Here is a 25,821-nt window from a genome sequence, read left to right as displayed (position 1 = left end):
GGATGAATAGAAGTTTGCCAGGCATTGTGTGTTGCAGGGTTGGGGTGGTTGGAAGAAGAGTATGGAGGAACCCTGGACATGAGAGGTCAAGGAAAATAGTGTGTCCAAAGGCACAGGACAATCCTGGGGCCTAAAGTGTTTGAGGAAGGCTGGGAAGTTAGCTAGGACCTTTCTTCACACTCGTGCTCATTCCAGCAGCCTGCCAGGACCATTAGATCACTGAGCTTTCACCCTATCTGTATGTTCACCCAACCCAGAGAACCAAATGTGGGCATGTGCTGGAACCGTGGGCTGTCTTAGATGCCCCTGTTTGTGAAGGAAGTTCTAAGCAGGTTGTTGCCCGCTAGGGAAGCCAGAGGGCTTGATAGTTGGACGCCCAGGCTGCCTGCACGGTGACATCAGAGTCTCTGCAGACAGCAGCTCTGCCCCTGCTGGTTTCAAGGGAACTCACGTCGGTGGAGCCAGGAATCGCACAGGTCCTAGCCCTGGAGAGCCAAGGACAAGAAGCCAAGTGAGAGGAGGCCTCTTGGGGTTGTATTGAGGCTCATCAGCAGGCAGGCCCTGGAACCTGTGGGGGGATCCTGGAAAGAGAGAAGGACCAGAGTCCCCTGAGGGAACCCTGGGTGGCAGATTTGTTTTAGACACAAAGAAATTCAATCCATCTCTGGTCAGAATTTTCAGTGTCCCTCAAAGGGATACCGATCTGCTTTACAAAAGCCCTCTTCATTTGGCAAAACGATTCCCCAGATGAGCTTTAACACAGATTTATGTTAGGATTTGATTTGCATGCAACCTACCAAGAATATGCTCTCCGTGAAATAAGAGGTAAATGTGTAATAATGGCCTACTAGTGCTTCTCAGGAAGGGAGGCATGTGCTTTTCTGCACGTCTGGCTTTCAAAAACTGGTTTGCCACCCACGAGGTGTTGTCTCCCACGCCATCTTGGAGAGAAGACTTATGGCATGGGGGCTGACTCAAAGCTCATACTGATGTCACCGGATCCAAGTGAAAACTATGAAGCTTTCAGGATCAAAATAAAAATGTTTCCCCTAGTAAAATTGCTACTGCCATGGCTCATTTCTAGTCACATTATTTTATTTTATTTTATTTTATTTTATTTTATTTTATTTTATTTTATTTTATTATTTTATTTTATTTTATTTTATTATTTTATTATTTTATTTATTTTATTTTATTTTTATATAGCCTTTGCTAGATGTCAGGCCCTGTTCTAAACACTTTACTAACATTAACTCATTTAATTCTCATAACCAGTGAGGTAGTACAGTATCCCCACGTTACAGATAAGGAAACTCAGGGGCAGAATGGAGAGGAAACTTAGAGTTTCAAAACATTTAGGAGGGAGAACGCATAGCATTGTGTGAGTGTCCAAAGAGTGCATGGGCTAAAATGGGTTGAGAAAAAGATTTAAGGGGAGGTGTGGTTGATGTGTTTCCAAGCTAACCAATAAGAACTTTGAATAGGGGCGCCTGGGTAGCTCAGTCGTTAAGCATCTGCTTCAGCTCAGGTCATGATCCCAGGGTCCTGGGATCGAGCCCCGCATCGGGCTCCCTGCTCGATGGGAAGCCTGCTTCTCCCTCTCCCACTCCCCCTGCTTGTGTTCCCTCTCTCGCTGTGTCTCTCTCTGTCAAATGAATAAATAAAATCTTTTTAAAAAAATAGGAACTTTGAATAACAGTTCTAAAGTCTAGATGTCTGTGTCCATATTCCAGAGGCAGCAGCGAGTCTCAAAGATCCAGCTTTGACTGACGGTTGGGCCCCCCACTGGCGATGTAGCATTGAGCAAGTTGCTGGTGGGCCTCGGTTATTCATGTGGGCAAGGGGGATCAGGAGGTATATCAGTTAGCTATTGCTTTGTGACAAATTCACCTCAAAATTAGTGGTTTAAACACCATTTATTATTCTCTCAGTCTACCGGTGGGCTGGTGGTTCTGCTGGGCTAAGCTGGGCTTGGCTAGGCTCGCTCACGTATCTGCATGTAAGTGGCTCTCCTTATTTTGGCTGGGCACCATCGCTTGTGTGAGGGCCTGAGCAGGGACGACTGGGCTGAGTAGGTTCTCCCACACATGGTCTCATCCTCTGGCAGTCTAGCTTACCAAGACTCGTTCTCATGGTAGTGGCAGGGGTCCAGGAAAGGGAGGGAAAATTCTCTTGCAGCCTAGACTCAGAACTAGCAGGGCATTCTATTAGTTAACGCGATCCGCCAAGGTCAGCCCAGATTTCCAAGGGGGAGGAAATAGATTCCACCTCCTGAAGGGAGGAGCTACAGTTGTTTTGCAAAAAGCACAGATCTGGAAAGGGGTGGAGTGTTGAGATCATTTATGTAATCAACTTATCATAGGAGATAGACTCCCCTAATTCAGAGGACAGTGTTGGGGTAGTGGGGGCCTTTAAGGTGGTAAGGAGGCTCAGACAACTGAGGTCAAAGGCTTGACAGGGCTTTGAGAATGATAAAGCACCCCACAACTAGTGCTTCTAGTAACCCACCTCACCTGTGGGGCTGTGAGTTCTCGCTGTGTCCCTCTCCTGCCCACCCCTTCAGTACCGAGGAAAGTCTCACCTACGTGAAAGGAAACGGAGAAGTAAAGCAGTTACTGGCAACAGGGGCACACTCTGTGTTCCCACCCCCAGAACAAAGACAGACTTTAAACCCTCTGGAATCAGAGAAGCTCTCTTCCCTTCTGCAAGCTCTGCTTCCCCTTCTTGCAGCCCTGCTCCCACCTCCAAGGGGACTTGGCAGGGTATCACCGGTCTTCCCAACAACTGAGGGCACACAAGGATGACTTGCTGAAGGTGACCAACTAATGGGGGAGGACCCCCCAGATCCTGCTCAGGGAACCCACCAGCACCTGCCTGAGGGACTGTCAGTAAGAGCAACTCACCTGGCACTGTACCACCTGAGTGCAGGTACCTGCTGTGTGGCTCCCAGAATCGTATGGTATTGATTTACAGATGCTAACACAAGGCGGAGCCCTGGAAACCCATCTCCCTACGGATCCTCGATTCTGCCTGCTCTTCCTTTCCATGGCCTTTGTCTCCCGCTTCTCCTCCATATTACCTTCCCCAAACACTGGTAGGTTGCATCACATTCCTGCTTACTAATGAACTAATGCTTATTGAGCTCTTACAATGGGCCGGGTGCTGTTCTAAGCTCTTTCCTTGATTTAACTCATTGAATCTTCCCAATTCTGTGAGGAAGTCCCTAGCACTATAATACCCTGTTTTCCAGAGAAAGACACTGAGGCACAAGAGGATAAAGTGACTTATTCAAGGTTACTTTGTAAGCAAGTGGCAAACTTAAGATTTGAACTCAGGCAGTCTGGTTCCTGAGCGTGGGCTCCTCAGGCCAGAAAACCTCTCTATTTTTTTTAAATAATAAATAACAATAATATAATGATTAACATGCATGGAATCCTTACGTATGTTAGGTCCTGTTTTGACTGTGTTAGGTGCCTTAACTCATCTGATTCTTATAATAGTACTAGAGACTTGGGGGACGGGGAATACCATTATTGTCCTCCTTTTACAGGTAAGAAAACACAGTTACACAACAGGGATGGGTTGCCAGGCACTTTAGCTTCAGAGCCAAGCTTTATACATCTGTACTGTCTGCTTCCCCGAGGTCTGTTCAGCCCAAGAGCCCAGCATCCAAAGGCTCTTTGGGTTTATGCAGTATGATCTCTGCATTTCCACCAAAGTATATCTTTTGTCTCTTGGTCTATGCATGTCTTTTCCTTCCCAACCAGACCTTGAGCTCCACAAGGCCAGATCTGAGGTTTGTTTCTTGTCTCAGTTTCCCCAGGTCACGGCAAGAAGCCTATCAAATGGGAGCAGGGGTCAGTGGCAGTCTTTTGAATCAAACCACCGTATGTCAGAAGGTGAACACATCCTCTCTCAGAGGAGTGAAGTCGCCACCCACCATGACCTGCACTTTAGAATTAGCCCAGGACTTGCTGCTTTGGCTTCCAGACCCCACCCAGATCCCCCAGATCCATTTTTTAAATTAAGTCTTGTTTAATATGCCCCCAGGAAGCTACTACTGAGAGCAACCATCATCACAGCAAAGAAATACAGTGAATATTTTGTCAATGGTGTTCCTAAATTAACAAATTTTGGCCCAACTTACAGCAGGTTACAAACTTGGTGATTAAGCCTCAGAATGGCCATGGTGTCCCCATAACTATAATCTTAGTTTCTCTTTCTTGAGAGGGAGAGTGTGTCAGGAAGAATGCTTCTCATTTTACAAAAGGGAAATTTGAAGGATGTCTGGGTGGCTCAGTCGGTTAAGCATCTGCCTGGGTTCTGTCATGATCCCAGGATCCTGGGATCCAGTCCTGTATTGGGCTCCCTGTTCAGAGGGGAGCCTGCTTCTCCTTCTGTCTGCTGCTCCCCCTGCTTGTGCTCTCTCTCTCTCTCTCTGACAAATAAATAAATAAAATCTTAAAAAAAAAAAGGGAAAATTGAGTTACCCAAGATCACCCAGAAAGCAAAGCATTGAGTCAAAGGCTAGAATCCCTTTATTCTATCAGGAAATGGGGTGAGATGACCTTACAAGACCTACTTCAGATTGGGGTTTCCATCATCCTGCATTGTCAGCTCTCCTAGCCAAACTTACAAAGGGCTATGAGAGCTGAGTAGGAACTCAGTAGCATTCAACTGGGATTGAAGACTTAAAAACACAAGGGTTTGGACCTCTCCAGAATATGCTCAAGAGCCTGACAGCAACTTACAAGACCCTCAGTCTGGATTCTTCCAATACATGTGTGAAAAGTCGTAACAGGAAACTTCATTTATTATTTTATTTTTTAAGTAAACTCTACCCCCAGTGTGGGACTCAGACTCAGGACCACAAGATTACGAGTTGCATGCTCTAGCAATTGAGCCAGCCAGGTGCCCCAGGAAACCTCGTGTAAAGTGCAGTCACCAGGCCAGAAGGAAGAGCTCTCATGCCCTATCACTCAACTGCAGACCCAGGAGGAAGTGAGGCACCTTACACATTCACACTGTTTTACTACCCAGCTGGAAGGAAAAAAAGGTTTTCTCCTCCCACAGCAGCAGCTCAGCCAATGAGAGAATGTCATAACCTCAGCCAATGAAAAGCCACTATACTTCAAATTCCCAGTTTACTCCAATGGACTTTTTGTTTCTAATAGCCCTTCCTAACTTCCCCCTTTCCTCTGTAAAAGAGCTGTCCTCTCCTTTGTGCCCTGGACCTGCCTGTGGCTTTGGCCTGGCTTGTTTGTCAGGAGTTGCAACTCTCTGCTATTCTGGAATAAACCATTTGGCTGTTAAAATAACTGATAGTTTTATTTATTTATAAACATTTATTTCATTATTTATTTTAGAGAGAGCAGAGGGACAGGGAGAGAATCTCAAGCAGACTCTGAGCTGAGTGTGGCAGTGGTGGTGGGGCTCATCCCCTGGCCCTGAGATCCCGACCTGAGCCAAAATCAAGAGTCGGTAGACTCACCGTGGACTCACTGACTGAGCCACCCAGGCTCCCGACTGACAGTTTTAAGTTTAACACATCTAGGCTCTTCACAGGTGGGTCTTTCATTCAGTCAATAAACATTTATGGAGAGCCTACTATGTGCCAGGCACCCAACGTAAAGGACCTCACATACTGGTAACAATCCTGTGAGGTAGGCATTTTAACCATCCCTCTTTTACACGTTAAGGCACAGATTCAGAGAAGTAAACATAGAGCTGGAGTACCAGCAGAGTGTTTCAGCAGACAGCATTTCCAGCCACAAAGCACATTCCCACCGTGCGTCCCACAGAGTTTCACTTCCAGGAGCAGTAATGGTGGTAAAGCTTGCTGGTTAAGAGCAATGGCTTGAGACTAGAGCTGAGTTTCAGTCCCCACTCAGCCATGTGTGTGACCCACAGAGGTCATTTAACCCCTCCTCTTGGCTTCAGTTACCTCTGCTGTAAAATGAGAATAATAAAATGCCTTCCTCGTGGGTCTGTTGGGAGGACAAATGAGATAAAGCACATAAACATAAAGTCCTATGAGAGACGCCTGGATGGGAGTATTTTGTGTGTGTATGTAAGACCCCCATCCCCCTAATGAAGACTGCCAGGTCCCCAGACCCCTGGTCAGGCGTTCTCTCTGCTCTCTGGATGTAAAATCCAGAAGGTCCCATGACTGGAGAAGGGTGAGTCTGGGAAAGTCAGTCTGTAGGAGGTGACTGAGCAAAAGGACAAGCGGTGGGTGGTTTGGCCATGAAGAGCCCTGGGAGAGAGACGCGGGGTCCCAGGGTTGGGAGAGGGGAAGGGGCAGCAGGTGGGCTCCCTAGGGGACTTCCTGGGCCCCTCCCGCCTGGCGCCCCTGGCAGCCCCGAGCATGGGAGAGGTGGGCACCCGGGGAGGGTCTCCTGGAAAGATGCTTCTAAACTGTTTGCGGGGATTAATCAGGTCCGCGAGCCCAGTCAGTCGGTCGCGGCTCCCTGTCCTCTTGGCCGGCCTTTCCCGCAGGGGGCTCCGGCTAGTCCCGTCTTCGAGAGCTGGGGCTTGTGGCGTGCGCGGGGCGGAGGCTTATCGAGGGCGCCCGGGGGAAGCGGTTGCCCCTCCCACCCCTCCCGGCCAGCCGGGTGCGGGCTTGACCTTGAGCTTCGCGCGCTGGCGGCCTAAGCCCGCTGCCAGGCAACAGCGCGCTTTCCCGCCGGCCGGCGGCCGCGCCGCCCTCCTCCCGCCTCTTCCGCGCACGCGGGCGCGGGATCCTAGGCGGATCCAGGCCGGGTTTTGCGGCGGCACGTCCGCATCTGTTGCTCTTGGCAGCGGTCGGCGGCGGGAGATCATGGTGCTGGACGAACTGTGGGCCGCGCTGTCTGGCGCTTCTGGGGCTGCCCTGGCCTGCTGCTTCGTGGCGGCGGCCGTGGCCCTGCGCTGGTCAAGTCGCCGCCCGGCGCGGGGCGCGGTGGCCCGGGCGCGACAGAGGCAGCGGGCGGCCCTGGAGACCATGGACAAGGCGGCGCAGCGCTTCCGCCTCCAGGTGACCGTTCGGGTCCGGTGTGTGTGGGGAGGCACAGGGCGGGGATATCCCTGGCAGCATTCTCAGGCGCACTGGCTCGCGGAGAGGCAGGTGGCGGGCAGCGCAGGTTTTACTTTCGGAACCTCTCCACGCCCTAATGCCTTCCGTATTCTTTCCGAGTCAGGTAGAGCCAGCCAAGGGGAGAGGCAGGGAGACGAAAGGGCCAGGGCAGGTCCTGAAAGGACATCGTCGCACCGGGTCAAAGAAAGAGGAGCTTTGCTCGGTACCAAAGAATCTCAAGCCTGGACTTTGGAATCAGAGGGGGATGGCCAAGGAAATCTGGAGCGCTCACAGTTCAAAGTGGTTGTGCGTGATGATCCTGAAAGCGAGCCAGGGAAGGATTTGCCCAAGTGCCACCAGGGAGCCGGGCTGGATAGTTTCCCCAGCTCCTGCCGCCCAGGTGTTGTTCTAACCCCTGATAGGTCCCGTTCCTTGAGCAGGTGTAATTCCAGTCCTTCCCTGGATGATCTGTCAACAAGCTTTTCTCCTTCAGCATCCGCTCAGTGTTTGTTTAGGCGCCAGGGAGGGACCTAGAGGAGGGGACTTTCACTCCAGGTGTTTGAGACACTGGACCCAGCTAGAAGTCAAAATGATAAATTCTGAGAGATGTTCTTATGTGCCAAGAGAGGAAAAACTTGCCACGATTGTTTGTGAGGGTTTGTGTTTGATAGGATTCAGATCTGACAAGTGGGAAAGCATTCCAGGTGACTGGGGACACAACAGGAGTCAGGAGGATGTGCCTAGGTAGGAGCCAGGGCAGGAGTCACAGAAAATTGCACTTAGCAGATGCTCAGCGGCAGCAAGTGATTTTAGAGTTGGGGCAGAGTTGGAACTAGAACCTAGATGTCCAGTGGGACTCTCCAGCCTCATTCCAGCGGGGGAGAGCAGGGGGAGATATTAGGTAGGGAGACCGGGCCTTAGGATGCCAGGCCCAGGGTGAAGCCTCGATCACAGTGAGGTTTTAGCTGCTATGAATATACTCCACACCGTTCCGGGGCCAGGATATGTAATATTTATTTATTTGTTGACATAAATATGTATCTGGTTCCAGCCTCTTTTCATTAAGCTGGCTGAAAAGCCCACCGTCAGTCAGGTTTTAGAAGTTCAATCCAGACTGGCCGTTGGCCGTAGCTGAGCCCAAGTTCTTCACTGTCTAGTCCCCCTTCTCTGGCTGAGCTCCAAGGTATCCCACTCGGGGATCCTTGCAATGCTACTGGGCTCAGCCCCTTACCCTCCACTGCTCCCGAGGCCCCTGTTCTGGAGTAACTGCCAGAACTGCAGCCAGCCGGTTCTACCAGCAAGAACTGTGTGGGGGCAGCTTCAGGGATCAGCCCACAGTTCCTGCCTGCTAAACTCCCCTCCTCGTCACAAGAAACAAGAAACCCACTTGCTGGCAGGAGCATGAGGCCGTAGAAGGGTGGTGGGTCTTCCTTCACTTCAGCTCCAAACACCAGCATCTACACAGTTTCCGTCTGGAGCAACTGTCTCTCATTATTTTTAAGAACAAAATCTTCCAGGATAGAAGTTTTGGCTCTGAAATACAAAATGCTGTTTTGCACCCTGCCCGGGGCAGGAAAGCCTGGCCTCAGAATGCCAACGCTTGGCTCTTCCAAGTGAGTGAACTGTGAAATTTACTTGTTGACTTTCCAGTGATTGTAGAGGAGAAAGAACGATCTCAGTAGTCTCCCTGGTTTGCACAATCAGCAAAGGGATGGGGTCCTGACAACAGTAGCTCTGAAGGCCCTGGGGGCAGTTAAGAGGTAGGTGGTTTAGCCGAACTCAGTCCCTAGGGACCTTGGGACCAGCTCCTTCCTCCTTCCTGCCCCCAAATGCCTTTCTGCTTGGCTCTGGAGGCGCAGGATGGTGGGGATGTGGGTTTTGAGGCTGTCTCAGCAGCCTTTCTTCTGCGGCTTTTTTGGCCCAGCCCCAAATAGCAAGGGGCAGTGAGGTAAGCAGGGCTCAGGGCAGGCCCTGGAGGGATGGAGCAGCTGGTGGTACAGCCCCAGGCTGATAGACTGCTGATGAAGCTAGCTGGGGGTCCAGATACCGCCAGCGTTCCCAGGCATCGCTGGGGATCCTAAGCATCTCTCTCTTTTTTTAAATTTTTTATTGTTATGTTAATCACCATACATTACATCATTAGTCTTTGATGTAGTGTTCCATGATTCATTGCTTGTGCATAACACCCAGGGCTCCACGCAGAACGTGCCCTCTTTAATACCCATCACCAGGCTAGCCCATCCCCCCAGCCCCCTCCCCCTAAGCATCTCTTGAATCATCACAAAATCCTTCACCTCTTTCGACTCTTGAGCAGCTCTAGAGTAAAGCCTGTTTCTGGTAACTCTCTGTTGACTGTGTGAGGCTTAATCTGTAACAACTCTTTGCCCACTTCTTCCCCCCCCCCCCCGAATGAGTTTTAATATCCTTTCTAGACTGAAGAGAGGGACTAGCATCCCTAGAATATGATGGCTGGGAGAGACATACCAGAGCACCTGCTCACACCTCTGTGCCCTTGCCCACATCTCTGACAACCTGTTTTGTCAGAACCCCACTGGTCTTCACAAATGCCGCTTCCTTCTGTTGGGTCTGACCCATGCTTCCACCTCCTGGCCTTCTCCAAGCCTGACTTTAAAGCAAAATGATTCAGTAGACGAATCATTTGTTGAGACCAGGATCCGTGGCCTACATGACCCAATGGAAAAGATATATTGAAATAGAACAAACGTGATAAAAACCATGAGGGGAAAAGAAAAAAAAACATGGAGGATCCCAGAAATTAGGACAGTAGGGGCCTCAAGGAGAAAAACAGCTGGTGGGGAGCAGTGGTGTCCCTCCCTTGAAAAAGAATGCCACGGGGTGGCCCTGTGCTTTGTTAGAACTTGTTTGTACACATCTCTGCATTTCCATTCGAATGTCATCGCGCTCGCATTTGTGGACTGGCCCCGGAGACACGCAGGCCTTCTTGGGTGTCTTGTGGAAGAAGAAATGTCTCAGCTGCCTGATAACTAGTTGAAGACTTAAAAATAACCGTTAGCAACAGTGTCATCAGCCATCCACACCCAAGAACAAAAGACAGAGTTAAAATCTGTGCTGAGAATGGAGGGAGCTTGCTGACAGTGTCGAGGGGAGACACACAGGGACTCCGTGGTGTCTTGTTGCAAGGTGGGAAATGGTGGTGCCCAGACCGTTGGTGGTAATTACCCTCGTGGGGGCGGGGGGCCCTTCGCTGATTTTTACTTTCTTCCCCATACTGTTAGGCATTCTTTTCTACAGTGGGCACATTTATATAATCAGAAAAAAAAAAGCCATTTTGCTATTTTCATCATGAAGTGAGAAAGGCAAGGTGTAGCAAGTAATGTCTATATGGTATGATTCCTTTGTGCAAAGCCAGAATATATAAATACAATTCCCTACACGGTGGGTTTTTCATAAACATTTTTTTTCCCCTGTAAGGTTTCATTAGAAACCTTATGGTTTCCTTTTCAGAAGAGGGCCTGGGCAGGGTGGTCCTCGGGGTGGGTGGGGTAAATGTTCATTTTTCATTTTTTGTCTCTTTTTAAAAAATATATCACCAGGGATTATCTTGTGTGTGTGGAGATATCATGATTCATTTTTTTCTTCTTTGTGGCTCCCTGTATTATATATATATATATGATAAATATATATATATAATATATATCTATAAATATCTGTATGTATGTATTTGTATTATATCTATATATCTATAGATACAGATTATCCCAAGTAAGTAACATATCTCTTTAACAAATTAAGGGCAGGGGATAGAGTGTTCTTTCTGTTAAAGCCGGGGTACCAAGGTTGTGTGGTGGGCGTGTGTGGAGGGCGTGAGTAGGTGGTGTCTCAGGGAGGGGTGCAGAGGAGTCAGACAGGTGCCTGGAAGCACCTCCTGGCACACCTCTGGGGCTTGTGGTGTGACAGGGACCTTCAGGTGAGAGGCAAGGCCTGACAGGCTTTGCACTGTTTAGCCTGGCAGGAAGGGCGGGTGGGCAGCGCCTGCCTTGGGCCTGGCAGCCACTTAGGTGGCCTCTGTGTGAGCCAGGAGAGAAAGCTGGGCACCAGCGAGGGTCTTGGTAGACGGGTTGGAGAAGTGGTTGTTTTCCAGAGCTACTTAGTGAGCACAGTGACTGACTGGGTTTGGCTGTGGGTGGGAGGGAGAAGGAGGGGTCTGGGATGACTCCTTTTTTCTCACTTTCCTCCCTGGATAGACTGACGGCCCTTCCCTGAGCAAGGGTACAGGGAGCAGGAACCAAGGGAAAGCGGGGGAGCAGTGAGCTCGGGGGGAGGGACACACGGGTGGGTGGCAATGGGAATAGCCTGTGAGCACCGGAGCTTGATTGGGTCAGGAGGCCGGCGGGGCAGGTGGAGAGCCTGGATGGGGGCCACGAGAGAAGGATTCACTTCTTCCAGCCTCAGAGACAGAACAAGAGGACTCTGTCTTTCCCACGTCTGGCTCCTTCTCATCCTTCAGATCACAGCCGAAAAAATGTCACCTCCTCGGCGAGGCCTGACCATCGCATCTGAGTCAGTCCTCTGTTATTTCCATCACAGCAGTGTGTACTTGCCTTCTTGCACTTTCCGTGAGCTGTCCATCATGTGTTGACTTGTTTCTTTTCTTGAGTGCAGGCTCTCTGAAAGCAGGGACTTGTCTGTCTTGGTTGCCTCTAAATTCATAGCCCTTAACGTAGTCCTTGGCACATAGTAGGTGCTCAGAACATATTTGCCGACTGACTGAATAAATGGATGACACAAGTAGCAGAGAAGCTGGAGAAAACCAGAGGCAGTTGAAGAGAGCCAGTGTGTGGTCTCAGTACCTTTGAATCCCTCAGTGAGACATGGAGCAAAGAACAGAATCAAGTATCTCTCGGATTTGGCGAGAGGAGGGCCCTGGTGACCTTGGCGAGGGCAGGAGAGAGTGGGGCTGCGAAATGGTGGCTGTGATTCAGAGATCCCCCTCCTGCCAACCACCGCCCAACCACCCAGGACAGTGTCTTCTTTTTTTTATGCCTCCCCTGCCAGGGGTGGGGTGGTTAGGTGCAGGTGGATAGCCAGTGGACAGCCTATGTTGAGTGGGCAGAGAACTATAGTTCGCCTGTATGGTCCTAGGTACCATAGCCTCTCAATGCTTTAGTTTCTTTATCTGTGCAATGGGAATGGTAACAAGATTTAATCACCATACAGAGTGTACCTACTAGTGGGGTGCCTACAGGCAGCTCTTAGTGGTTGTGGTTTGTAATGGTTTCATAATCAGCCTGGGCATGGCCTTTCCTGGGGCACTGCCTCCGATAACCTTCTGGAAGAAGGTTATTTGCACTGTCCATAGGTGACAAGGACCTGCCTAGGCTGGGCCACATTTCTGGTGTCAGAGCTGCAGGTGGGCACGTCTGTCATGGATTGGCATGTGACATGAGCATCTGCTTTGGCAGGTATCGGGACCTAGGGGCACGGGCCATGGGTGTCTGCTGTAGGCACCTGGGGACTGTGGGGAGAGGGCGTACTCACCTGAGGTGTCTTTCCAGAACCCTGACCTCGACTCAGAGGCACTGCTGGCCCTGCCCCTGACTCAGCTGGTGCAGAAGTTACACAGTGGGGAGCTGTCCGCTGAGGCGGCAGTCTTCACCTACTTGGGAAAGGTAAGGCCCTTGTTGCCAGGGATCCTCTCTCTCTCTGCAAAGGCTGTGGGGAAAACCCGGCCTGGAATTTGTCTCTCTGAGGGTCGGGGGGGGGGGGGGGGGGGGGGGGGAACCACAGTGCCAGGGGCTGCCAGGAGGTGCATGAGAGAAAGAGAAAGAGAGAGAGAGAGAGAGGAGCTGACTCTGTGTGTGTGTTTGTGTGGGGGCGACACTGAGCATGTTGTCTTAGCTAGAAGCCTGGCTTGCAGCCCAGACTTCCCTCTCCCTCCCGCCTCCACCCACCGGTCACCAAGTATGGTCTGTTCTCTTTCTATAGCTCTCTCCAGTCCAACCCCTTGTCCCCATCCCCCCAGCAGCCACCCTGGTCCTCCACCACCGTCTCCCTCCACCATGGATCGCCAGCCTCCTGCCTGATGCCCTCTCAGGTCTGCAGTTCTTCAGACTCTGCTCTTCTCCTCTTCGGTCTCCGGCATCCTGTCTGGCCAAGGCCTTCTGGAGGGTGGGCAGCAGTAGTTGCCGGTGGTTCCCTGGCACCCAGAGCCTGCCATGCTGAGCCCTGCCTTGTGCAGGATTCCCTTTACCTGGAAGGCTCTTCTCCCTCTTCTTTGCCCCACTTGGGGTAGCAGGCACCACCGGCTGAACCTTCTGGGCTCAGAGAAGGAGGCCCTCTTCCAGGGAGTTAGGGTTCCCGCGCCAGCGCTCACTTTTTAACACATTTCTCTGGGCCTTGTTGCGCTCACCTTGTCCTCTTTCCCCTGTCAACGCGGGCCCCTTGTGGACAGAGCTTGTCTTATTTGTCTTCGTACTTAGTGCCAGACACTATATCTTTCATGTAGCAAGTGTTCCAGGCACCTGTTTGAAATGAAATGAAGGAAAGAGTTGTGCTTTATGAGTTGCCTTGCTTGTGGTTTCCTGAAACAGAGTGTGATGGGCATGGGTGACAGTGGGGTGAGTGACTACCAGTTGAGCAAGGGGGAGGGAGAGGGAGCCTGACTATGGAGGGAGGACCCCAAGCTCCTGCACTGGATGCCCGAGGGGACACTGGCAGGCTCAGCAGACTGTGCTGTGTCTCCTCATTCGGTGTCCCTGAAAAGTGGCTGCCCTTCCTAATCACCCACAGAGTTCATGGGCCAAGGTGCAGCAGCGGGGCCCACACCCATCTTCCTCAGATGCCTCACAGGGACAGGCGTATTTGCTGAAAGCCATACATCATTCTGCCCTGGCCCGCCCTCCCACAGGGCGCCGCTGAGTGTGGTTTGAGGGCTATGGAGAGGCCCCAGGGCAGGTGGCCCCCGTTAATGCATCATTTCCTTTTAGGCAAGCTCCCACCCCCTTAAATGATTTGTATCAGTCAGTCACTTCTCCATGTGACTTGATTATCAGATTCAAGAGTTTCTGGGGGAGGGGAGGCTTAGCTGGTGCGGGTGTGGGCCAGGCCTGGGGCAAGAGAAAACCTGCTGGCCTCTGGGAGGCTGGAACCTGGGTCTAGCCCTGCTCTGTGCTGACTCCCAGCATGACCTGAGATGGGGATCTGCCCCTGTCTGCTTCACTGACAGAGATGTGGCTTAGAGGCCAAAGGTCATCTTCCTCCCAGCTCATCCCCTCTGGGGAGCATCTGAAGCCAGTGTCTTGCTCCTTTGGGTACCTTGGTTGTGCCCTGGCCCTGGAAGTACTCTCTCCATCTTGGGGTTGAGGCCAGGGAGGCTGGGGCTAGATGTCCCCAGTGAGGTGAGTTGCTGGGCCCTAGATTATTCTCTGTGCTCCTGGCTCTGGGCCATGTGGCTGGTTACCCTTTCCCTGGGTATCCTTTAAAAGGCCAATTTTATATAATGTATATTCGACCACAATTAAAAACAAAAGGCCAATCTCACTCTGCCTTGTGTCCATTTCTCCCTCCTCCAGGCCTGGGAAGTAAACAAAGGGACCAACTGTGTGACCACCTACCTGGCAGACTGTGAGACTCAGCTGTCCCAGGCTCCACGGCGGGGCCTGCTCTATGGCGTCCCTGTGAGCCTCAAGGAGTGCTTCAGCTACAAGGTGTGCCCTGCCGCCTCTCGGGCTCCAACCCCACGCCCCTGTCCCTGCCAGCCGGCTCTGCCTCCTGGGTTACCCCCGGCCCTCAGAGGAAGTATCAGGTCCCGAGGCCTTGGGAGGGACCCTGGGTGTGTGCCCCACCTTGGCCTGTGAGATGGCGGGAGGAGGGGACCCTCTGCCGCTGAAGGGCCCCTGAGCCGTCAGCCACACCCCTCTTGGTGCCTGTCCCTCCCTCTAGGGCCAGGAATCCACGCTGGGCTTGAGCCTGAACGAGAACGCGCCCGCAGACTGTGACAGTGTGGCGGTGCAGGTGCTGAAGCTCCAGGGCGCTGTGCCCTTCGTGCACACCAACATCCCTCAGTCCATGTTCAGGTGGGCTTGGGTACAGGGTGGGGGCAGGGGCACTAGCACCAGTGTGACCTGGGCTGACCCGTTCCTGCTTTCCCCAGCTATGACTGCAGTAACCCCCTCTTTGGCCAGACCTTGAATCCGTGGAAGTCCTCCAAAACCCCAGGTGGCTCCTCCGGGGGTGAAGGAGCCCTCATTGGGGCTGGAGGCTCCCCCCTGGGTTTAGGCACTGACATTGGAGGCAGCATCCGCTTTCCCTCCGCCTTCTGTGGCATCTGTGGTCTCAAGCCCACGTCAAACCGCATCAGGTATGGTGTGGGTGGTGGGTGGAAGGAGACTCTGGGTCTCTTGCTGTGTGATCTTGGCCTTGTTTCCAACCTCTCTAGGCCCCAGGGAGGGATTCCCTCACTGGGGTTTTGCTGGGGGTGGGGAGCGTCCCAGCACCACTGGCTTTGGTTCCTAGTTTCCAAAGTGGTGAGAGTTCTAAGCTGCTATATGGGTTTGGGGCTGGGCAGAGGGTGACCATTTCCCGTTTCCAACATCTTGTGTTTCTTATCCAGCAAGAGTGGCCTGAAGGGCTGTGTCTATGGACAGGTAGCAGGTGAGGTCTGGGGTTCCCTCAGTGCACTGGGGTGGGGGGGGGCTCTGCCTGATCCACCTCTACCCCTGCCTCTCCGTCTCCCGGGGGCAGTGTTTGACTCTCAGGCTAGTGTAGGTCTGAGTTCCTACCTCCTTGTCTCTGCTCACACTCCTGGGCCATGGCCCAGCCCTCTCTTGGACCCAGCCCCAGAGCCCATTAGGGCAGGGTGATCTTTCTTCCTTCCCCTCCCTGCCCCCGCAGTGCGGCTCTCAGTCGGCCCCATGGCCCGGGACGTGGAAAGCCTAGCACTGTGCCTGCGAGCACTGCTATGTGAGGACATGTTCCGCTTGGACCCCACGGTGCCCCCACTGCCCTTCAGGGAGGAGGTGAGCAGGGCTGGGGATGGGCGTGGGGTTGAGTTTGGTTATTGCTGGTGCTCCTGAGCCCAGAGAGCAGCCCCAGGCAGCGTGCATAGGCCTCGGAGGCTCTGTTTCTTGAAAACCACCCCCCAGGGGTCTGAAGCCAGGCTCAGCTGCTGCTCCACAGACAGCCACCAGATGGAGCCCTTGCCCGCCTGTGGCGACTCCTGGGCTTTCAGACTGGCCTGGGAGGCCTCTAAGGAGAAAAGGTCCCACCTTCTGGGCTCAGCCGGCTCTGAGAGACAGGACTCCCTTCTCAGCCCAAGAACCACTTGAGGGAGAACTAGGGTGTTTCTTGGCAGGCAGGAGATCTAGGCTGGGTGGTGTGAGCTCCCCCTCCTTGGCAGAGGATATTCTAACAACCCAGTGGTTTCAGAAGCCCTTCCTGAGAGGGGGGAGAGGACGAGATGAGGTCCCTGTGTTGCGGTCTGGAACGAATTATCATGGGAGCCAGGACTTGCAGTCTTGAAACAGGCAGTGGAGGGCCTCGACTCAGGGGACAGGTAACCTGGGTTCTGGACCTAGTGTTGTCAGTCTGCACGGGGTGGACTGGGACGAGTCCCAGCCCCACTCCAGGCCCCTTTGCCTATCTCCCTATCTAGACCTGAAGCCTCAGTTTCATATATCGCCAGTGGGAATCCTCATCTGTTCCCCTTCTGCAGAGTGATTATGAAGGGGTTTTGTGAAAGGGTCAGATGCAGAAAGGGCCGGCCTCTCAGGCACTCGGTTTTTGGGGGATCCAGGCTGCAACCTCTCAGCTGTGTCTGGGGCTGAGTAGCTTCTCTGATCTCTGGGAGCCCAACTTTGGGCCGCTCTCTCTTCACCTGATTCTGACTCCAGGGTTTTGCCCCCCCCCAGGTCTACACAAGCTCTCGGCCTCTGCGTGTGGGGTATTATGAGACCGACAAGTATACCATGCCCACCCCGGCCATGCAGCGGGCCGTGCTGGAGACGAAGCAGAGCCTTGAGGCTGCTGGCCACACGGTATGGCCGTGGGGACCCTGAAGTCCTGGTATGGCTCCTCCTTCAGGGAAACCTTCCTGGTACCCGTGGCTGCCACCGGTCCCCAGCATCCTTTCACCCCGATTGCTTTGTGATTGGGCACACCCCGATTGCTTTGTGGTTGGGCACAAAGCGATGTTGCTGTGGGACCCGTGGATAGAGGGCTGATCATGAGCGTTAGGTTTTGTGATCGATGGTGAACTCAGCCCTGTGCTGGCGATGAGTGAGCGCTGCCCTGGGAGGCTCCCGTCAACCACAGACCATGGTGCATGGCTGTCCAGAGGATGGTGGGCCAATGGGTTTTAGTCTGCTTATCTGAGACAAGTTTATGTGTGGCTTGACTTCTCTCACGATGTGCGTTTTAAGGGAATGTTCATGGGTCAGTAAGGCGGCCTCTGTGGCTCCATTGAGGGCTGCCATGGCAGCAGGGTTGGTCCGGTCCCTCCTCAGGGCTGCCTGGGCAGCATGGGGATCGTGGGAGCCAAGGGTTTCTAGGTGTGGGGGCCTTACACCCCTCAATCTCGCAGCTGGTTCCCTTCCTGCCAAGCAACATACCCCATGCTCTGGAGACCCTGTCAACCGGTGGGCTGTTCAGTGATGGAGGCCACAGCTTCCTGCAGAACTTGTGAGTGATGTTGGACTTTGGGGTCTGGGGTGGGGTCTGGGACGTGGGTAGACCCAGGGAGAGCAGCTGGGTCCTGTTACTCACAGGAGAAGATGGGGGAACAGGCCTCAGTTGAACACAAAGAAGGTCAGAGCATTCTGGGCGGGGACCTCACCGCCCCTCTAACTATGCAGATGGAGCCTGGAGATCCCTGGCCAGGGGCACTTTAGAAAGGTACCGGCTCAAGGGGAGGCTGGATTGAGCAGAGCTCAATTGATGAAAACTCATTGGGAGGTAGGGGGTGGGCAGGGGAGTTGCTTGTCTGTTTGGGAAAGATTGAGAGACAAGGGCAGGGTGAAGCAAGACGGGAGAGGTCTAGACATCATGCTGTGACTCCAGGCTCTTCTGACTTGAGCTGGACCTGCCTTTTGAGTAGTTTCCTCTTCTGTAGAGTGGGTGGGTTGGATCAGACCTACTTTAAGGGACTTTGCAGTTTATTTTTTTATAGCTCTTTTTTTTTTTAAAGATTTTATTTATTTATTAGAGAGAGAGAGAGAGAGAGATCCTAAGCAGGGGGAGAGGCAGAGGGAGAGGGAGAAGCAGGCTCCCCGCTGAGCTCCCCACAGGCGCCCCAGAGCTCATGTTTAGAGAAGCTGTTTCCACTTAGAAGCTTTCAGTCCTTAAGGGTTGACAGGGGTGCAAGACCTCTGAAGGTACCCCCTGCTGATGTGCCTGGGCTGACTGGACCTCCTTTTATAGCTGACTTTGGTCCAGGCTTCAGCAGGAGGGGCTGCCCCTCACTCTGGCCCTGGGAATGAAGCCCTTGGGTCAGCCTCCTGAGACCTTTCTCTGAGCTCTAGAGCTAGAGACAGCCTCAGAAATAAGAGTCATGGCAGCTCCACTTGTCTCTCTAGGCTGGCATCGGCATCAATAGGGGATGCCCTCAGTGTCAGGCCCCGGCTGGGGAAATGTTGCCGTCACTGAGTCCTTATTGCTTTGAGCTGAGTGTGCCAGGGAGGGAGACGTGGAGTCCTGCCTTGGAAGCTCCAGTGGGTATGGAGTGGAGTCCAGGCGTTCCAAATGATCAGCAGAAACAAGTCACATGTCTAAAAGGAGGCAGATAGGGGCTCCTGCATGGCTCAGTCTGTTAAGTGTCTGCCTTCGGCTCAGGTCAGGATCCCAGGGTCCTGGGATCAAGTCCCATGTCAGGTTCCTTGCTCAGCGGGGAGTCTGCTTCTCCCTCTACCCTCCCCCCACTCATGTGTACTCTCTCTCTCGATCTCTCAAATAAATAAAATCTTTAAAAAAAAAAAAAAAAACTAAGTAAAAGGAGGTAGATAGGGGTGCCTGGCTAGCTCAGTCCATACAGCATGGGACTCTTGATCTTGGGGTTGTGAATTCGAACCCCACATTAGGTATAGAGATTACTTAAAGAAAAAAAAGAAAATCTTTAAAAAAAATGAAAGGAGGCAGATGAAGGGGTTAGAGACCAGTGGTTGCCAGAGTCTGGTGAGGAGGGAGTGGAGGTGGTGTCACGGAATAGATGACACCGAGCTGGGGGTGCTGTGGGTGGGGGCGAGCCAGGAGGGAGGCCTGGGGAGGGAGTGCTGGATTGGACCCTTTGTCTCCCAGCAAAGGTGATTTCGTGGACCCCTGCTTGGGGGACCTGATCTCCATTCTGAAGATGCCAGGGTGGTTGAAAGGACTGCTGGCTCTCGTGCTGAAGCCTCTGGTGAGGGCCCAAGGAGCGGAGGGCTGCAGTGGGCTGGGACGGAGCCTCTGGGTCCCTTCCCATCGCCTTAGCCTCTCTTGGTCTGGGCCCGCATGGCCTCCTCTTCTCGCCAGCCCCTCCCCAGACTCCTGTCCTCTCCCCATGCCCTGCGACCTCCAGCCAGCCACGTGCTGAAAGAGGTGCTGCCTGGGGACCTGGGGGAGGGCCAGAGGGAGGAGGCACAGGTAACGTGGCCTGAAGAAGACTGTTGTCTGCACTCGGAGCCCAGGACTGACTTACTGACGCTGCGTTTGTCCTCTGGCAGCTCCCAAGGGTGGCAGCTTTTCTTAACAGCATGAAGCCCCGGTAAGGACATTTCCTGTGCCTAGACCCTGACCCCCTCTTCCCTGTCCCCTGACCTGGGGTTAAGTGGTTTCTGATGGGAGGAGCTGAGGGAAGTCGCTTCTGCGGCGGGTCCAGCCGGGGGTGGGGGGCGGGGGGGGGGGGGAGGGGTGGGGGGGGGGGCAGCCTCTGCGGCTTTCAGATGGGACCTTGAAGTTTGTCTTCTCAGGGTCCAGGTCTGGCTAGAGAGGAGGGGCTTGAAGGAGATCACGGGATGAGACAGGGTGGGGAGGAGCAGACCCCGCGAGGTGAGGGGAGAAAGGACCAGGAAGGGAAGCATCAGGGAGGCCCAAGGGAGAGGGGGTTCCTGGGGAACCTGTGAGAGACGCTGCTCTTGGACGTCTGACGGGAACTGAGCTGCACTGGGTCCTGCCGCCCCCTCATGGCCTGGGTGGGAACACCATAAATGGCCTCATTTTTAGGCCCTGACATCCTGCAGACTTGCCCCTTCTCTCACTGCCAGGCATTTAGGACCTTTGACAGCTCTGGTCTCTCTGGTATCCTAAGGGTCATTGGGAATCAGGCCTGACCTGGGCCTGGCTCTGCTGTAAAGTAACTAAGTGACACAGTCTAAATCCCTCTTGGGGCGTGATTTTCTCCACAGGACATGAACTTAGGGATTTGAACTTCTTTCCGTGCTACTTCCCTCTTGGAGCTCCCCTAGTTGAGAAGGGTCCATGGAGGAGGGAGATCTGGGAGGTATTAAGAGTAGGGGTCTGATGTTGCTACTCCCCACGGCTGTGACCTTGATGGGCTGTGACCTCCTTTCCTCTGCCCAGGTCGGCTGGCAAGCTCTGGGAACTGCAGCACGAGATCGAGGTGAGGCCAGGGCCCCTAGACTAGAGTCGGGGGGTGTATGGGGTGGAGCTGGACAGGGCACCTGCCAGTGGGATCTCTTAGCCATGGGTCCCCTGGGCCCCTGGAGTGGCCTGTCATTCCACCTTCCACTCCCTGGACTGGTCTGCTTGGGCCCTGCTCTCTGATCCTCACTTGCCTGGGTGCTCACCTTGGGGGCTGAGTCAGTCTGAGGCTCCTGTTCTGGATGCCTCTCTGCCCTGCCCCCGCCCCCCTGCCCCAGTGCTGTTGGGAACTATGTGGCCTTGCCCTGGCAGGAAAAATGATGTCTGCAGTTCATGTGGGAGGTAGAACAATGGAGGCCTCCCGGAAGCAGCTGTGCCTGTGTGCCCTGAGGACCTCCATCCCAGTGTGGCTTAGTCCAGCTGCAGAAGCAGGTGCTGGGGCCAGAGCCACTCCGGCTACAGTCCCTGCATTGAAGAGTCCGAGCGAGGCGCTGGGTCTGAGGGCTTCCCCTGGTGTGCTGGCATCCTCCCAGGTGTACCGCAACTCCGTGATTGCCCAGTGGAGGGCGCTGGACCTGGACGTGCTGCTCACCCCCATGCTGGGCCCTGCTCTGGACCTGAATGCCCCAGGCAAGGCCACAGGTGAGGTCTGCTGTCCCAGCACACACCTCGGACACTCCCACCTGCTTCTCCTCTTCTGTGAGTTCAGCCCAGTGCCTGCAGGCTGCTGGGAAGTACAAGAGGAGTCTTGGCGGAGGGCTGCACCCCTTGGGGAGGGTCCCGCCCTTGGGGGCCTCACAGTCCGAACTGGCTGGAGAGATGGGAGTCATCTGGGATGTTCTGGGAGGGAACAGGCTCCCTGTCCTCAGCACCACTGAAGTGGGAGGTCTTGAGTTATGGAGCCTACAGTTTGGGGAGGTGGGGTTTAAAGTCCTGGTGGGGTTTAGAAAAGCCAAGAAAAATAGGAACAACGGTCCAGGTGGGGAAGCTTCCTGGGCAGAGGCACAGGGCAAGCTCCAGCAGGCTCTCCAGCCTGCCGGGAATCTGGATTCCTGGGCTTTGTCCCCCACTCAAGTCTGGGCTCTGGGAGAGAGCCTCTCCCTGCCCGTGGGGGCAGGGCACCATCTCCCAGGGCCTTGCGGAGGGTCGCAGGGTCGCCTCTGGCGGCTCTAGCTGCCTGTGGTGCCTTTCAGCGGCAGTCAGCTACACTCTGCTCTACAACTGCCTGGACTTCCCCGCGGGGGTGGTGCCTGTCACCTCGGTGACCGCAGAGGATGAGGCCCGGATGGAGCATTACAGGGGCTACTTTGGGGATATCTGGGACAAAGCACTACAGAAGGTGAGGCCACAGGGCCTGGCCTGGCCCCTGGGCGCCCCCTCCCTGGGACGCCCACCCATACCCAACTCTGGCTGCTGGGGAGGAAGCAGCATAAGCATGAGCAGTCCTTGCCTCCCCTCCCCTCCCCTCCCCTCCCCATTAAGTAAGCGCTGTACCCAACCTGGGGCTCAAACTCACAACCCCAAGATCAAGAGTTACATGCTCTTCTGAGTGAGCCAGCCAGGTGCCCCCTTGCCGGCCCTCCTTGATGCGAGACCCCCCAAAAGACTGCAGCCTGGCTCTGCTGTGCTGCCCCTCCTCTCCAGCTGGGGTGCGTCCTGGTCCCTGGTGGGGGCCTGCCTCCACTGCCTTCCACCCTGATGCCTGTGTCCCCTGCAGGCCATGAAGAAGAGCGTGGGGCTGCCTGTGGCCGTGCAGTGCGTGGCTCTGCCGTGGCAGGAAGAGTTGTGTCTGCGGTTCATGCGGGAGGTGGAGCGACTGATGAGCCCCGAGAAGCGGCCATCCTGATTGCTGCCTGCCCGCCGCCTGGCTCCGGAGGGCCCAGACCCTCTCAATCTGCACCCAGCCTCGTGCGGTTGTAGCGGCCACCCTGGGAGGGAATGTTCGGCCGGGGACAGAGGCCTCCATGGCCCCCTCCCCCAATCCCCTACGAGAAGCACAAACCCCCTGAGTCTGGACCTTGCTCCCCATTCTGGTCCCCTCCCTCTGCCCTGACACACCCCCCACCCCGCCATGTGGCAGCCGGTGGGTAAGATATGGGCAGAGACCCATTAACAGTCAAGAAATGTTTCTAGTCTGTATATTTTCTGGCTGGCATTGTTAGGGCACTGGGGTTTGAGCCCTACTCTGGCCTTGGCAGTCTCCTGGTTCCCAACCCCCACAGGAGCCTTGCAGCCCCAGCACCTCCCCCTCCCCTGCTCCCCCTGCTTAGACTAAGACCTTCTTCGCTAGGCATTGCCCTTCTCTTCTTTCTTTGCTCCTTTCCCTCTGCCGAGGATGCCCTTTCTGTTCCTCTGCCATTAAATCCTTTGAGGCCCTCCTCAGATCCCTCTTTCTCGAGAAGGCCTTCCCTCCTTCCTCTGAGCCCTGGAATAGGTGGGCTCTTTCTTTCCAGTCTGTCCTGTGTGGTGGGCATCTGTGGGAGGGTTTGCCTTTCTCAGGACACTGGCTCTCCTTGACTGCAGGGACCCTAATGCTGTATCTTTGTCCTTAGTGGCCCGCACAGGGCTAGGCTCAGGGCAGCTGGGAGTCTGGAGTGCTGGCCGTGACGTGGCGCTGTTGGGGGTGAGGAGGCCCTCGGCCTCGGGAGCGAGGGTGAGACAAGGCCATCTGGTAGAGAGCACTCACAGGACCCGCCAAGGACTAGATTGTTCTAGGAAGGCTTCCTGAAGGAGGAGGACCTGGGTTGAGTGTAGAAGGTTCCCAGAAGCTGAGATGGGAGTAAGGACATCCCAGGGAGAAGGAGCCATACATCCAGAGACCATGATGAGTTCAGTAGACAGAGGTGTTGAATGGGCAAAGGAGAAGCAGCAGAGATGTAGGTGGAGGCCAAATCAAGGTGGACTTTGGGCGTCAGTTCAGGAACTTGAATCCTGTCTCAGGGCAGTGGGGGGGCTCTTAAAGGATCACACAGGTGCGGGGCAGAGAGTGAACTGGGTAGAACAGAGCCTGGAGAGGGGCAAGGAGGCTGCCCCGTGATCCTAGTCTGGGGAAGGGGGCCTGGGGCCTGAGCTAGGGCCATGGCCCAGGAGTAGGGAGAGAGGTGGTTTGGGAATTGACAGTTGGGATGGAAGTGAGCAGTCTCTGCTCAGAGTCTCACCATTGCCCCATCTGCCAGCCTCCCTCTTACACGACTGCATTGCCTGTGACTAATCTGGGGGCTTCTTGGTCCCCTTAAGCAAAGCTTACTCTCCCCTGGCCCCAGCCCTAGCTCCCCTGTTTACTGTAAAGGATGTTTCTGACCCTCGGGTCGGGCATGCCCCTGGTTCTACCTGGCTCTCTTCAAATTCTTTTCAGGGCAGGCTGCCTTCCCAAGTCTTCCTTCTCCTTCCTGACTTTCCTACTCCTTCAGAGGGGCATTTCCTTCTGGGTTACATGCCCAGTGGCCCCTGCACTGTCTGACAGTGGTGTCCCCACCTCAGTGGGATCGGTTTCAGGGTAGACGCGAAGGGCTTATCAGAGGGCCTAACCTAACACGGACACCTAGATTGGCTGGCCAGGTCACTGAACTTTGCCCAGATTCCTTGTAACTACTGTGTCATTTTGCCTCATATCATTCCATAGAATCATCTGTACCTGCCCCACCCCCCAGCTTCCTACTCCTGCCCTGTTTCTCTTTGGTTACTGATATCCTTGTGCTTTTTTTTTTTTAATTTTAAAAGGACTTATTTATTGGGGGGGCACCTGGGTAGCTCAGTTGGTTAAACGTCTGCCTTTGACTCAGGTCATGATCCCAGGGTCCTGGGATTGAGCCCAGAGTCTGGCTCCTTGCTCAGCAAGGAGTCTTCTTCTCCCTCTCCCTCTGCCCCTTCCCCCCACTGATGCTTCCTCCCCATAAACAAATAAAATCTTAAAAAGATTGCTTATTTTAGAGAGAGAGTGCACATGCATGAGTGGGGAGGGGTGGGCAGAGGGGGAGGGAGAGAATCCTCAAGCAGGCTCCCCACTGAGCAGGGAGCCCAACGGGGTGGGAGGGAGTGGGGGAGGGCTGGATCCCAGGACCCTGAGATCATGACCTGAGCCAAAATCAAAAGTCAGACGCTTGGGCGCCTGGGTGGCTCAGTCGTTAAGTGTCTGCCTTCGGCTCAGGTCATGATCCCAGGGTCCTGGGATCGAGTCCCGCATCGGGCTCCCTGCTCAGCGGGAAGCCTGCTTCTCCCTCTCCCACTTCCCCTGCTTGTGTTCCTGCTCTCGCTGTGTCTCTCTGTCAAATAAATAAATAAAATCTTAAAAAAAAAAAAAAGTCAGCCGCTTAACTGACTGAGCCACCCGGGCGCCCCAATATCCTCATGCTCTTAGACGCAAGGCTGTGGGGTGGGGGTGCCTGTCCTCTTGCCTTCCCTGCTTCACCGCTTCACCCTTCGAGCCCCAGCGTGGCCTTGCCCAGCCCTGTGCTCACCGGTGCTCGAGCTCTACCAAGCCTGACTCCCATCCTGGAGAGGCTCTGGGGCTTACGGGGGTGGTTGGACATTAACACAAACACCTCTGCTCCCTGGGGGATCAGGGCTTGGGGAAAGGTTAGACGAGGAGGCAAATGATGCCGAGGGGTGGGGGAGGTGGTCGCTGTGGCCGGTGAGCGGCCACTGTGCTCCGTCTCCATCAGTACGCTAGCACTTGAGTCCACGCCACCTGCCCGTCCTCTGGACAGTGCTGTGACCTAACTGGGCTTCCCTGCCTCCATCCGCACCTGTTTCCCAGTCCACTTTCCGTGCAGTCGCCAGAGGGAGGCTTTGAAAGTGTACATCAGATCGAGTCACGTGTTTCAAGGCCCGATGGCTTCCCATCTCACCCAGAATAAAATCCAGTCTCCTTGTGTCTTACGATGCTCTGAGGGACATGGCCCTTGCTTACCTCTAGAGCCTCCTCTAGCGTGTCTCTTCCTCTCATTCATTATGCTCCAGCCACATGAGCACCTTTCCGTTTCTGGATCATCTCCTGCTAGTGGCACCTGCTTCAGAGCTTTTGTGTTATATGGGTCCCCTCTGCTTGGAACACTTCTTTGTGCTTCTGTCCATACTCCAAAGCAGGGGCCGTGTCTTAATAATAGAATCCAACATCTGTTAGCCTGTGGAGTTGATAACCCATTATCCCATTGGAAAAAATGGGCATTATTACTTCCATTTTATAGGTGGGGAAACAAGTTTAGAAACAGTTGCTA

The 25,821-nt window shown here is 54.1% G+C and overlaps 1 protein-coding gene across 1 annotated transcript; it reads left to right on the top strand.

Moving 5' to 3' along the window:
* The first annotated feature begins 6,584 nt into the window (after positions 1 to 6,584).
* On the top strand, positions 6,585 to 25,483 carry FAAH (fatty acid amide hydrolase). Its single transcript, XM_025856981.2, has 15 exons — positions 6,585 to 7,015; positions 12,592 to 12,705; positions 14,608 to 14,742; positions 14,978 to 15,111; positions 15,189 to 15,395; positions 15,648 to 15,688; positions 15,929 to 16,053; positions 16,945 to 17,070; positions 17,616 to 17,713; positions 19,325 to 19,424; positions 19,729 to 19,769; positions 20,585 to 20,624; positions 21,139 to 21,247; positions 21,799 to 21,944; positions 22,323 to 25,483. The coding sequence occupies exons 1-15, from the start codon at positions 6,821 to 6,823 to the stop codon at positions 22,449 to 22,451; spliced, it is 1,740 nt and encodes a 579-aa protein (XP_025712766.1). The 5' UTR covers positions 6,585 to 6,820; the 3' UTR covers positions 22,452 to 25,483.
* The last annotated feature ends 338 nt before the right edge of the window (positions 25,484 to 25,821 follow it).

The sequence above is a fragment of the Callorhinus ursinus genome, unplaced genomic scaffold, assembly GCF_003265705.2.
Source record: "Callorhinus ursinus isolate GAN/ISIS: 27379988/994484 unplaced genomic scaffold, GSC_fseal_2.0 scaffold18, whole genome shotgun sequence".
Classification (NCBI taxonomy): Eukaryota; Metazoa; Chordata; class Mammalia; order Carnivora; family Otariidae; genus Callorhinus; species Callorhinus ursinus.
This window is presented reverse-complemented; position numbering and strand designations above follow the sequence as displayed.